Source organism: Diceros bicornis, chromosome 23, assembly GCF_020826845.1.
Source record: "Diceros bicornis minor isolate mBicDic1 chromosome 23, mDicBic1.mat.cur, whole genome shotgun sequence".
Taxonomy (NCBI): domain Eukaryota; kingdom Metazoa; phylum Chordata; class Mammalia; order Perissodactyla; family Rhinocerotidae; genus Diceros; species Diceros bicornis.
Window position 1 is genome coordinate 19,068,115 of NC_080762.1, and position 13,327 is coordinate 19,081,441.

Genomic DNA, 13,327 nt, shown 5'->3' on the forward strand with positions numbered 1-13,327 from the left:
AGCATCATATACTTAAGTATATCAGCACAATTTTAAATTTGGTATAAAGTAAAGAATCTCTTGTCTAACATGGCATAAAGAAATCTACTAACTCCTTTAACCCTACCACAAGTACTGCATAAACTTATCCATTACTATTAGAATTACTTGTTCTCCATAAATAACTTGTGCTTTCCCATTTTGGTGCCTTGACTTTGTTGAGCTCTCCATTGGGATTGCCCTTCTTCCTTCATGGCCTCATCTCTTACCCATACTTTAAAGCATAGCTTTAATGCATGAAGCTTTGCCTGGTCTCTCAGGCAAAAGTAATCTCTCTGTCCTTTGAACCACTCTCTTAGTTACTTATCTCACGTATCTTTATGTCTTGAACCATTGGTATGAGTATGCATGGCTTACCTCCTCTGCTAAACTATAAGATTTAGAGGAAGGGAATTGTATCTTTTCCTTCATTGTCGTCCCCCTTAGAAATTACTGCAAAGAAAAATCCTCACTTATTGGAAGAGTCAATGTGTCCTGCTAGGAATTTGGAAACTGATAAAACACAAATTCTCTTAAAGTCAATAGTTTTCAATAACTGCCACCTAGCACTGTGCATTTCCAGGTTACCAGTAAAATATTGGGATTGAACAAAAGTTGTATATCTAAACAGTGTACATAAAGGGCATGAAATCAGTATATTTAGGTAGAAAGACTGTTGCCAGGAATATATCTCTCAATAATTTGCAATGACTATTGTAACGCTTTAGCACATTTCATATCCAGTTTCTTCTGGAACTGATAAAATAATCTTTCCCCTTTAATTTTTTTTTAGTCTAACCAGGTACATGTTATCATCTGAGTGATGATTTAGTGTCTTTGAGAACACAGAAGAGATAAGAAATGAACAGCTCTCTGTCTTCCTAACAGCTAAAGATAAACCTCATAAAACTAGAGAGAGTAATTTCATACAAAGTATACATGGATTTTTCATCTCACTTGCAACATTTTATAGCATTATTTTGTTGTTAATGTATTTCCCTAAAATAAATATTGCTAGGAAATATTTGCCAGAAATATTCTAGCATAACAAGAACATATGCTGGTGCATGCTATATAAAAAGGGAAGTTTGCTTCACTGTGGGATACCTAGCTGCTATAACTTATATATCACTACCTGATGCCTATCCTATGGGTTACTCCGAATAAAGATTCCCAGATATTTCAAAGTTCTTTCTCCCTTTATGATTTTTATTTAAAAAGATATATGATAAATGCTTAAAAATTCTGAGTATGGTTAGTTAATTTCTCTAAGAAAATGTTTGCATAATACAGCAGTCTTCATGATTATTGAACACAATTGTGTTCATTCATTAGCATCGACTGTCCTTAGCCTTATATCAAGTGACAGATATCATTTACATTTTTGGAATCAAAAGAATTATTAGTTAATTTTTATGTCCACATTTTAAAGTGAACATGTTATAAAATACAAGAGATTTTTAACAGGACAAATGAAATTGTTGCCTCTATTTTTTACTACTAAAATATTTATATTGTGTCTAATACTTTTCTTCATTTGCTGATCAATTTAACCCTGCACCTATATTTCTTCTTTTCCATTTCAGTCATTATATAGAATTCCTGAAACATATGTTCCCACTGAGCTAGTAGCCCTGATGTTAGTTTACACTACACAAACGATAACTGATAAGGAAATGATGGGATTAAGCTGTTCAGGGACTTGCAATAACCTACTATGATAAGAGCAGCTGCCATATCAGTTTTATTAACCCACTAAATCACTACTAATAAATAAGATAATAGCTTTTGTCCATCATGTCTGAAAACCAAGATTCAACTGATCAAAGTTTACAAGAAATTAAAATGTAACTTCAAATGAAACAGTCTACCATGTGCATGAAATCTATTGGGTGGGCTCAACTGTGTTCTCCCTTACTCTGCTGAGCTATTCCGAGCAATGGCGGGATACAGGCTCTTTTTGCTCAGTGTATCCGTAGGGTATATTTAGCACCAGGACGCTCAGTAAAATGCTCATTAAATAAATGAATATTAATAGTGAAAATATTTTGACAGCACATACTCTTGTTACTCTTTGCATCTCAAAAACTCTTTAGCACCATGCTTTGCACATCAATATATATATGAGTGGATTGATTATTCCTGATATAATACATTCATAACATAAAATATGCAAGAATTACTTTTCATTAGATACTCTTGGTACCTATAGAATTTTGTTTCATTTTTCTTTATTCAAAATCTAAATTTAAAACTATTCTGGGGCCAGCCTGGTGGCGTAGCAGTTAAGTTTGCGCACTCTGCTTCAGCGGCCCGGGGGTCGCAGGTTCGGATCTCGGGCGCAGACCGATTCACCCGCTTATCAAGCCATGCTGTGGCGGCGTCCCATACAAAGTAGAGGAAGATGGGCACGGATATTAGCCCAGGGCCGATCTTCCTCAGCAAAAAAAGAGGAGGATTGGCAATGGATGTTAGCTCAGGGATGGTCCTCCTCACACACACACACACACAAATATTGCACAAAAAAAGTCAGGTGTATACTTTTAGTATTGTTGGTAAATCAAAGAGAAGGAAAAAAAAACACACAAAAGCAAAGTCAGTTTTTGTGCTGGTGTTGAGAATGTGCAGAATCTACCATTGGGGTTGCTGGTTTTCGTGGCAGGGAGGGGATGGTAAGAGTGAGGGAAAGGATGGAGCTGAGCTGCTAACGCCCCTGCAAGTTGACTGGCTTTGTCCCAAAATCACACTTAGGCTAGATGCTCTAGTGAGGCTTTCTGATCCCAAGCGTTAATCTTTAGAAAACTTTTTCCATAACCATGGACGGCAGTGGCTTCCTATGTGGAACACCGGACTTCCCACTGGAAACAAATTATTCAATTTTTAATTGTTTCTAATTTTGACAGTGGGTGACATCTGGCCCTATACAGTGATTCTGTCCGTTTGGATTTTTTGGTGGTGTTGTTTTTAATGTACTCTATCTGTTTGCTTTACATATTTTACCTCTTCCTTTTGGTTGAATAAATTTTTGGCTCATTTTATTATATTTTTATTATGCAAGTTAAACTTTTTTCATCTTTCACTTTTTGATGAGGGAAAGAAGTAATACCTGCACAAAGGTGAGTTGTGAGGACTGCCCATTTTAATACCCAGTAATGTCAGCACTTAGAGAAACAGAGATTGAAAATAGACACAGAATTCACTCCTATTTTTTAGACTCTACTAACCGTCTCTTTGTCACATAGATCAGTGTTTCCCAAACTTTTGGATTTCATACATGGAATAGTAAAATTAGGAGAGTGACATTGTCCCATGAACCCCAAAGGCATCTAAGGACAGTTTTAGAAACAGTGGTGCTACCTTGTGCCCAGAATGCAGAAGAATCTTTTGAGTTATCATGATCTAAAATAAATTCTGTCTGGGGCCGGCCCCGTGGCTTAGTGGTTAAGTGCGCGTGCTCCACTGCTGGCGGGCCGGGTTCGGATCCCGGGAGTGCACCGACGCACCGCTTCTCCAGCCATGCTGAGGCCACGTCCCACATACAGCAACTAGAAGGATGTGCAGCTATGACATACAACTATCTACTGGGGCTTTGGGGGAAAAAATAAATAAATAAAATTATAAAAATTATAAAATAAATTCTGTCTGAAAGACCCAAATGAAATGATTAGAAATACTCTAGCCATTCTATGAGAATTTGGCAAAAGTTGAGAACTTATTTTTTTAACTAACCATCATTAGTTTCATAATATTAATATATTTTAATATGCAATCCACAGAAGTTAAAATAAATTAACAGCAAATTTATTTATATTTTTGAAATAATTCAATAAATATTTAGTGATAGTACGTTTAGGGCACTATACTAAATACTGTGACAATAAAATAAGTTTTGCAAAATTCTAGTAAAATCGAGAGAAATTATAAATTCCTCTTTCTCCAAAATATGCTTACTTCTTCATTTATATTTCTGTGTTACATCAATTGCTCATATTTCTATAGACATATAGACATAAAAATATTTTTCATAAAATGTAAATTTTTGAAATATTAAACAGCCATTAGAAATGCTGATTGTGAAGATAATATACCAACATAGAGAAATGTTTAGGACAAAAATTAAAAGGAGAAAGCAAAATTGTGTTTGTGCTACAAATTTGCTTTTAGATAAAACAAATATATCTAAATAAATATAAAGTAATTTAACATGCCTTATGATTGAGGCTTGAGAAAATGTTGTTAGCTCTTTGAAGAAGAATATAATATATTAATAAATTTTTTAAACTGTTAGATCAGAAAAAAATAAAATTTATCCTCAAAATACCAAAAATTCAATTAAACAATTGTTTTTTTGATATGACTGAAAGAAGTAGGCTTTACTAGGTGACAAAGCACAAACTTTAGAGCCAGATAAACCTTGAATAACACGCCAACATTGTTATTTTATAGTATCTGTGTGGCCTTGGGCAAGTCAATAATCTTTGAACCGAAGTTTCCTCATTTGTAAAACAGTCATTCCAATCTTGTATAGTCATTGTAAAGATTAGAGAGAGAGAGAGAGAGAGAGAGAGAGAGAGAGTGTGTGTGTGTGTGTGTGTGTGTGTAGTGCTCAATAAATAATAACTTTTAATTGTACTGATGACTTTTGGATGCATTGATTAATTTCACATTGTAAAGGATAGTGAAATTGAAAGCATGTTCATTTTATCCATCCATTCCTATACTTTATTTCATTTAATTCTCACAACAAACCTATGAGATAGATATTGTATAACCATTTTACTGATGAAAAGCTGAATAATTCATCCAATGTCATACAGCTATATATGGAAGCATGGGATTAAAGTTTAGATTGTCCAACTTTAAACCTCATGCTCCTAACCACCAGGCAATGCTGCCTTTTGATATACTATGTTCCAAAATAAAAATTTAAGGATATTTCTTGGAAATAAATAAAGACAGGAAAACTACCCGGCTAAGAATAACCGCATCAAAATATTACTAATTACAAAACACACAAACCCTACATCTTGCCATATCTGTCAACATTCTTAGTTTACATATGGAAAATCTGCTTTTCCTCACAATATCAAAATTCCAAAAGTATAATAGGCAAGTTATAAAAAGCAAATGGTATATCAGTAAGGTAGAATAAAATTCAAATTGTTAATGCTTTGTTTTTGGGCATGCCCGCTCTTAGATAGCAAATAAATTGCCTGAAGTCACTACATATTGCTACATAAACCTAAACACTGGAGCCTCACTGTGTCACAAAGCACAGGGTTAATGATTCATCCCTAATCCTAAAGGCTCCTTCTAGGATTAATTGACTTTCTCTACAGCCTGTCTGTCGGCCCTCTTGTAGATTCTGTGAAGAGCATTTCTCTGCATTGCTTTGCCTCTTTTTCTACTATCTACCTACTTCAAACACTATCTGATCTTTCCTCCCCCTACACAATTCAGTAGGAATCAAATTCAGTAGAAATCAGCCAGTTAAACTCAATCAAGTTTAAAGGAAAGTTGACTTGGTTAAAAGGAAAGGGCCAATTTTGTCTTTTCCAATCAGGCATTTCATTTCTCCTCAGGCCACAACACTGTTAACATTAATTGGAACCAATTAAATAAATACTAATTGATAATCTATTATGTATCAGACAACAGAAAGGATATGAGTATGAATGAGACAGTCTCTATCCTCAAAACAGTCACTATCTGTTGAGAGGAAGAGATAAGTTAATTTCACATTAAGATAGGTACTCAACAAATTGCTACGAGGGTGCAAGGAAAGCCTACAATAAATCAGGAGGCTAAAAAAAGATTCAGAAGAAGAGGAAGTTCATGGGACAGTCTTTTAAATGGATAAGATTTCAACAGACCTATAGGGAAAGATCATTTTCAATGGAGGAAGGCAGCATAAACAAGAGCGACAGTTGAAGGTGAAGCAATGGGTACTGGGCAACAACTTGGTGAGAGCATAGGCTACATGCTGAGAAGTGAGAAGCAGATAATAAGATAGGAAAATGGGTTGGGACTAAATCATAATGGACCTTGAATGCCGAGGTGAAAAAAGTTCATCTTTAATAGCAGAAATTATGAGCCAGTGAAAGTTTCTGAGCATGAGAGAGATATGATTGAATTTGAACTTTAGAAGGTCAATTTGGAAAGAACTGTATTGAATAAACTAGAAAGACAGACTCAAGGCCAGGTTATGAAAGTGAGAATGCAGAGAGACAAATTCAAGAGAATTCCAAAAGTAGAACATATTTTTTGGCAAGTAACGAAGACTGAGCTAGACAATAGGGTAGCCATTAGTGACATGTGGGTATTGACCTCTTGAAATGTGACTAGTCTGAGTTGAGATGTACTGTAAGTGTAAAACACACTGGATCTCAGAAAGTTAGTAGGAAAAAAAAGAACGTAAAATATCTCAATAATTTTTATTTTGATCACGTCATATTATAATGTTTTGGGTATTGGATATGTTGGGTTAAATAAAACATTAAAATCAATTTCATCTGTTCCTTTTAACTTTTCTAATGTGGCTACTAGAAATTTTTGAATTAAATATGTGGCTGCATTATATTTCATTGGACAGTGCTGAACTCAATGTTAGGACAGAAAAAGACACTGGATAAGCTAGAAAATGAGTGATATAAGAGAGAAGAGGACTTGACAGCGCTGTGACAGAGAAACCATAGGGGAAGTTTTATGGATTTATTTATTTTAAGAGGACATTATCAGCAGGTTCAAATGCTAAATAGGTGCTAAGGAAGATGAGTAACTGTAAAAATGAGCCATTGAGTTTTTGCCCAGGTAAAGAAATGGACTAGGACAGAGATGTGATCAGTGTTAAGGGAAGTGAACAGAGAGCTAATTCTTCAAGAAATAGCAAGGAGAAGGAAAATGATAGAGCAATTGTGAAGAGCAGAGCAGATTTGAGATTATTTTATTTTTATCAACATAAAAGAGGTCTCTATATGTTTGTAGGCAGAAGGAAAAGAAAAACTGAAAACACAGTGGACAGAGGAAATAATGGATGAACAAGAACTTGTAACTGGGGATTCTACAGAGTTCGCCATAAGAGAAAAGAAAAGCTCAAGTTACCAAGAGAGGGAATATGTGACAGCTTATTTTATGTTTATATTTACATTACGAAATGACCGAAGAGGTTATTTGTGTATGTCATTTGTCTTGAAGGGAAAAGAAGGGGATATTAAGAAATTACTATCAGGGAAATAAACCAGAGGAAGAACCTGAACCAGGCTTCAACTCCTGGCTTTGGCTCTGCTCTTTGGGAGAAAGTTGTGGATTCCGTGTGGTCACTTATTTAGCCGTGTACATTTCATTTCATGAAACTGGTGCCTTCAGTTTAAGACTATGAAAATGATTATTTTAAATCATTTCATCAGAAAAAATAACATATTATGATTTTTCTGTGTAAATTTTGCTTTTTAAACATTATTCTAAAATCCACTTATTTTTCTTTTTAGTTCTTACAGTTGGTAACAGCCTGCTTGATCAAGAAGAGAATGCCTGGTTCTCTTCACTGATAAAGACCATAATTATTTTTCATTGTATCAATCCTCATGTACAAGGTGTCATATGTACAGATCTGATATGTGCTCATCGAGGTGTCTTACTTTGAATGGCCTCTTGTTCCAAGCCGCCGTGTCGTTAAGAGGGGAAATTTCTGGCGAATTGTCTAAAAAGAAAGTCAATTCTTTAGTCTTTAGAAAGTGTGTGGTTCTATTGCAAGCCACTCAAAACTAATTAACTCTAGAAAGTAAATGTTGAACTTCGAGTAAATATTTAGTCTGGAAACGGTAATATCAGACATATAGTGATAAGCAATAATACATCAGCAGAGGCAGAGAGGTACTTTTTTGATGAGATCCTTCCCCTGTCCTTGTTTCAATTTCCAAAGCAGATCATGCCAATATCTGCTTCTGCTTGATGTTACTAACAAAAGAATTCTATTTTATGTACTTAGTGGGAAAATTTGAGTTTCTTTATAGTAATTCTATCCAGAGATTTATCCACAATTAAATATCCATCTCTAACCCTGAACAGACACATGAAACTTCCTCTGCCTTACTGGATCTCCACAGCAGTGTTTTAAAACTTTTCTATGTTTCTTTCTCTAAATTTGCTAAAATTAGCATCTGATTAAAGAACAAAAATGTCTTCTACTTAAAACAGGGGTTTTAACCTGGATCATAGGATATTTATACATGATTTCCCAAGGGCTCCATGGCAAACTTTAGGTATGTGTTCATTTCTTGGGGACTGGTTCTGTAGTTTTTCTCACATTCTCAAGGTGTTTCATGACTCCTGAAATAGTTAAGAATTACTGCCATAAGGTAGACTTATAAAATAGTAATGCTAAAATGGACATTAGAAGTTGTCTTATCCAACCTCCTCATTTTATAGCATGAGTGAACTGAGTTTTGAAGAGGTCAAGCGCTTTTCAGAAGGTCTCACAACAGATCAGTTACAGTCTAGGCTAGAACCTAAATCACTGGATTACCATGCACCATACCACACTGTCTACCATAAACAGACAGGTTTTCAAAATAAATTAATAAATTATTTTATTTCAAAAGACTGAGAAGCCGGACCATGGTATTCATTATTTTCTGGACAATGAGTCCCTCTACAGGTTGGGATTTGGATTTCAGTTTATGTGAGAGGCAATATTTGAGACCTAAGCTTCCTATAGTTTTTCTGGGATATCCCAGGTTCTTAGACAGTAGAGCATGACAAGAACCTCAAAAAACAAGGCTTTCCCAAGAGATTGGTATTGTTTCCTGATTCTCAAAATGAGATCAACATATATAAGTATAGTAATGTCAGTTCTACAGATTCCCATCCTAACCATACAGGTTGGGTAGAAAGGAATGTTTTTCAATAAGAGAAATTTAACCAATCCCATCACAACATCTTGGAATTTGGGGTGTAAACATACCCAGAGTGAAATGGAGAATGAGGAGAACTGTTTAGGTAATAGACTAAAAATCCATTAAAAACTCATATGCTTGGACTAGCTAAATAATAAACATAATCACCAATTGCATTAACCAGATACTTGTCATCTGCATTTAATTTTGCTTCTCGATACAGGCCATACAACACTCTTTAATGTAGCTCTCTGTGAAGGAAATGTCACTGCTCAAATGAAGCTTCCTTGAAGGTCACATTAAATCTTCTGATAACCCGGGTTCTAATATTCAAAATACACAACAGTTCAAGGTAAAACATAGCAGTTCCAAATATAACCCTTAAGAGATTTCATTTATGCTTGTGAAACAAATTTCCTAATATTCTGTGAGAAAACTCTCTCAGGTGAATTTGTTTCCATACTGTCTGCCTGACACGACTTTAGTTATAAGGTAAAATAGCCAATATGTGTCATTTACCTTTCCAAAGGTGGCCGCACAGGCTGGCTCCAATTTCTCTTTCCTGCAGAAATCCAAATAATGAGCATAAAGGATGCACCGTGGTAAGCAAACTCCTTCACATACAATGTAATTCTCTTCAAGCCTAAGAAAAAAGGCAAAAAACTAGGTCAAATCTTTTATTTCTCCTTTCCTTTCCCCTTTCACATTGATTTAGTGCCTGTTTTGAATAGAGACTCTATACAAACGAGTTCGTGAGCAGACGCGAGTAGATTTGCTTTATTCTGGATATTATCAAAAATCAGATCACAAAGATTAATGTTAGAAGAGCAAGAACCCCAATGAGCACTTACTAGTGCAGTTAAAATACCATGTGAACCACCCCTGCCTGGTTCAAATTCCAAAGAATAGGTCTTAGTTCTATGTAGACCCTCACGGTTCATCATGGTTTGCTCTGTGATATATGAATACGAATGGTGAAATTGAAGACGATGGTTTTTTAAAAGAACATTCTTAACACTAAAGGGCTTCCAGGCTTCAGGTTGGCAAATGCCTACAATCTCTTACTTTCATTCACAAACTAGTTCTGAACCCTGAATAGTCAGGGAAGTGTGGTGATGCATTTATCTGCAAAATACATAAGAGTAAACTCACTTCATTTAAGTCCAAAATGTTACTGACCTATTTCTATCCTTACACCTTTTTGCTTTGATCAGTACTATAATTACCTAAGACATCCTGTACACTTGATACATAATGTAATTCTCTACAGATGCCTCAAAACATGACATATATAAATTCAACTCTATATTATAAATATAGTTATATAAACTGAAATTTTAGAGATAATTCTACTTAATTTGGATGTCTGCAACTGCAATCAAACACAATTTATATAAATGTAATAATATATAATTAAATCTAACAAATATCTAACAGCAATCAAGAAACCAGAACTTGTAGATTCTATTCTCGGTTTTTCTAACAATTCAGTAGATGATTTTGGCTAAAATCTATACCCACTTTATGTATAGTAAAATCATTATTATTACTATACAGGAACAATGCAATATAGAGTATGCATTCAGATTAAAGTTGGGTGAAACTCTTCAAGATCTCTGATTTAACATATTCCCAAGGTGCATGAGATAAAAGCTAAAGACATTCCCTAAGCAGGTAAAGCACCAGACATTCATTCTTCTATGAAGAAGGAAAAAAAAGAACCAAAATCCAGTAAGATTTGCATACACAAAACAAACACCTAGTTGACAGTAAAAATTGGAGTTAGCCAGATTTTTCACTTTAATTTTCATTTCTAACTTTTAACATCCCCAACATAATCTATTACCTTAAGGAAAAATTCTCAAAATACATAAAACTCACTTAGGTTTAAAAAAATATATATATATATACATATATATATATATATATATAACATTCTCTTTTAGGAGAGGGTATGAAAAATTCAAATAAAAATGACAGTGTTTTATAGTTTCAAAAAATAAGAAAATCACTGAGAAACATTCAACCATTTAAAAATTGTATTTTAATGACATGCATATAACGCCCACTTTTTACCTGGCTATTTTGATGTTGTTATGGGCATTGTCTCTGTCTTCAAAATACAGAATAATCCTAGACATAAGTAGAATGTCCATTTTGGGTATGAAATTTTTTTTTAATTGTAATGCATTCATATTTATAAAATAAAAACCCAAGTTTGTTTCCATTCACTCAATTTGAACTGAAAAAAATGAAAGTGATCATTCAGAAGACCTCCATAAAATATCTGAAATCAAAACACTTCGGCCCCAACTACCTTAATGAAAATAGATGTATCCTAAATATTCCAGATAGTTAGCTCAATTATTTACTACCAGTAAATGTGACATCAACTTCAAGAGCTAAGCCATAACTTTAGAAGATTATTTGGTTTATATTTCAAACATGTGAAAAGGTTCAAGTATACAATATCAAAAATTTAGTATATGGAAATTATAATTCAATGTTTAAATAAATAAAAATAAAATTTATTGGTTTCTTATATACTATTTTTTTCTATTGTACTTTTCTAAGGTTTAGATCATACTTGTCACGTAAACAGATTATGTAAGTAATCAGTAAATAGATAGACCTTTTTACTTATTTGCTTATTATTTGGAATTTGGGAGGAAATTTATATTCTTATTTCTTCATACAATGTGGGGAAGTTTAATATTATATTTTTACTTTAGATCAATATTATAAAATGTTGAGAGCCTACTATATGTAGAGAGCCTACTGATAAACTCTTGGTTTTAAAAGATTTTCCACAAAATCCAATTCGTGAGATATCACAATAATAAATCATATATGACAGGTGCTATAAAAATAGTTGAACATTTATTTAAGCTAATAGTTATATCTTAACTGATATTTCTACGTCTGCTAGTTCAAACGCATTTCATCTTATGGCCAATACACGACTTTTAATTTGCCCTCTTAAGGATAAAGGCAATATTAAAGTCCTTCCTCCTTTTAAATTGTTTTTAAGAATCATGTTTTATAAACACAAAACTACCAAATAGCAAATAGATAAGGACCGAACTGATTGCACGTTAAGCAAATAAGCCATAAAAACATTCATTATTGCTTACATTTGAAGAAATAAATTATAGTTTTAGTCAATAATGAACAAAGTGATGCGGTTTTTATTTGTACTGCAGATCATTTTTCATCAGTACCAGAATATGCCTCTATATAAATTTCAGTAAAAAAAAAAAAATCGGATAAACTTGTAATTGGTCTTTTAAACTTTCCCGCAAAAAAAAAAAGCCTGAGGAAGAAGCAAATTGTGAAAAGCAAAAGATTCTGCAGATACAGACTTTTAAAACTCAACAGGTGCTTACGGGTACCCCTGGGGGCGAGTCTTACCACTGCAGGGTGAGCTGAGTCTGCCTCTTTTTATCCTTCATTATCTGCGTGATGGTTTTCTTCTGAGAAAGGTGTGGATCTGCTGCTTTGGTTTTGCTGTCGTGAGCGTCCGCATCTTCTTCTTCAGAGGAAAAGTTACCATTGCTTAAACGCATTTCTGTTTGCAAGTTGAAAAGATGGTAAAGAAAATCAGAACATAAAATCGATTAAGTAGCCTCTAAATGTACCTGAGCGTCAAACGGGGTGGCCTATGGGAGTACGGGAGGAGAGCTATCCAAAATCCCTTAGAGTTAATTTCTAGTTGACAAACACTTTCCTGCGGGAAATACAAAGATCTGGACAGAATATGCCACATACATGTATATTTGCGGTGTGTTTATTATTATTGGATGCCCTTCTTAGAATTCATCCGCGTCCAATCACATCCCCGGAGCGGGCAGAGCACTCACCTGATTTAACTCCCACCGGCAGCTCCGGGTCTTCCCCGTTCTCCTCGCTGCCCAGCGCGCTCCCGGGCTGCGCTTCAGCCTCCAGGTACACCCTTTCCTCGGGGTAAACGAGCAAGCCCTTGCCCAGGAGCTGCACACAACACTCCTCCTTGACCTCAGGGGAAACTTGGGGAGAAGGCTGCGCCTGCAAGAAGGCGTCTTCCAGCTCCGGGACCTTGGCCATCTTCCTGGCCGCGGAGACGTGGGCACCCGCCGCTCGGCCGGCTCCCGGCGGAGCCCCAAGCCCGGGGCGGGGCGGCGCTGGGCGGGGCTGGGGACCCGGGGCCAAGCGGGCGGGGGCGGGGGCCGCAGGCTCCGGAGCCCCGGGGCGTCGCGCGGAAGGAAGGCCGTGCGCAGGGACAGCCCAGACCGCCCTGGGAACGGGGTGGGCCGAGGCGGCCCTGCCTTTCTCCACCTGTCTGCTGTCCCGGCAGACACTCAACTCGGAACTCACCTGCGCCGATCTCGCGCCCAGCAATGGAGTCCCATTCCCCACATCTTCCGTCTCTCTCCTCC

The 13,327-nt window shown here is 35.7% G+C and overlaps 1 protein-coding gene across 2 annotated transcripts in view; it reads right to left on the minus strand.

Moving 5' to 3' along the window:
- The window catches only part of RFX6 (regulatory factor X6), a 58,268-nt gene extending 45,246 nt beyond the window's left edge, over positions 1-13,022 (minus strand). The window contains exons 1-4 of one of the 2 annotated variants that reach the window (XM_058566394.1): positions 12,773-13,022; positions 12,324-12,480; positions 9,432-9,555; positions 7,656-7,717 (exon numbers count right to left, since the gene is read on the minus strand). In XM_058566394.1, coding sequence (XP_058422377.1) covers positions 7,656-7,717; positions 9,432-9,555; positions 12,324-12,480; positions 12,773-12,995 — 566 coding nt within the window. In that variant the 5' untranslated portion in view covers positions 12,996-13,022. Of the gene's footprint in view, positions 1-7,655; positions 7,718-9,080; positions 9,207-9,431; positions 9,556-12,323; positions 12,481-12,772 lie in introns of those variants that run through there. The other variant, XM_058566396.1, reaches the window with a different exon arrangement.
- Positions 13,023-13,327: the final 305 nt, after the last annotated feature.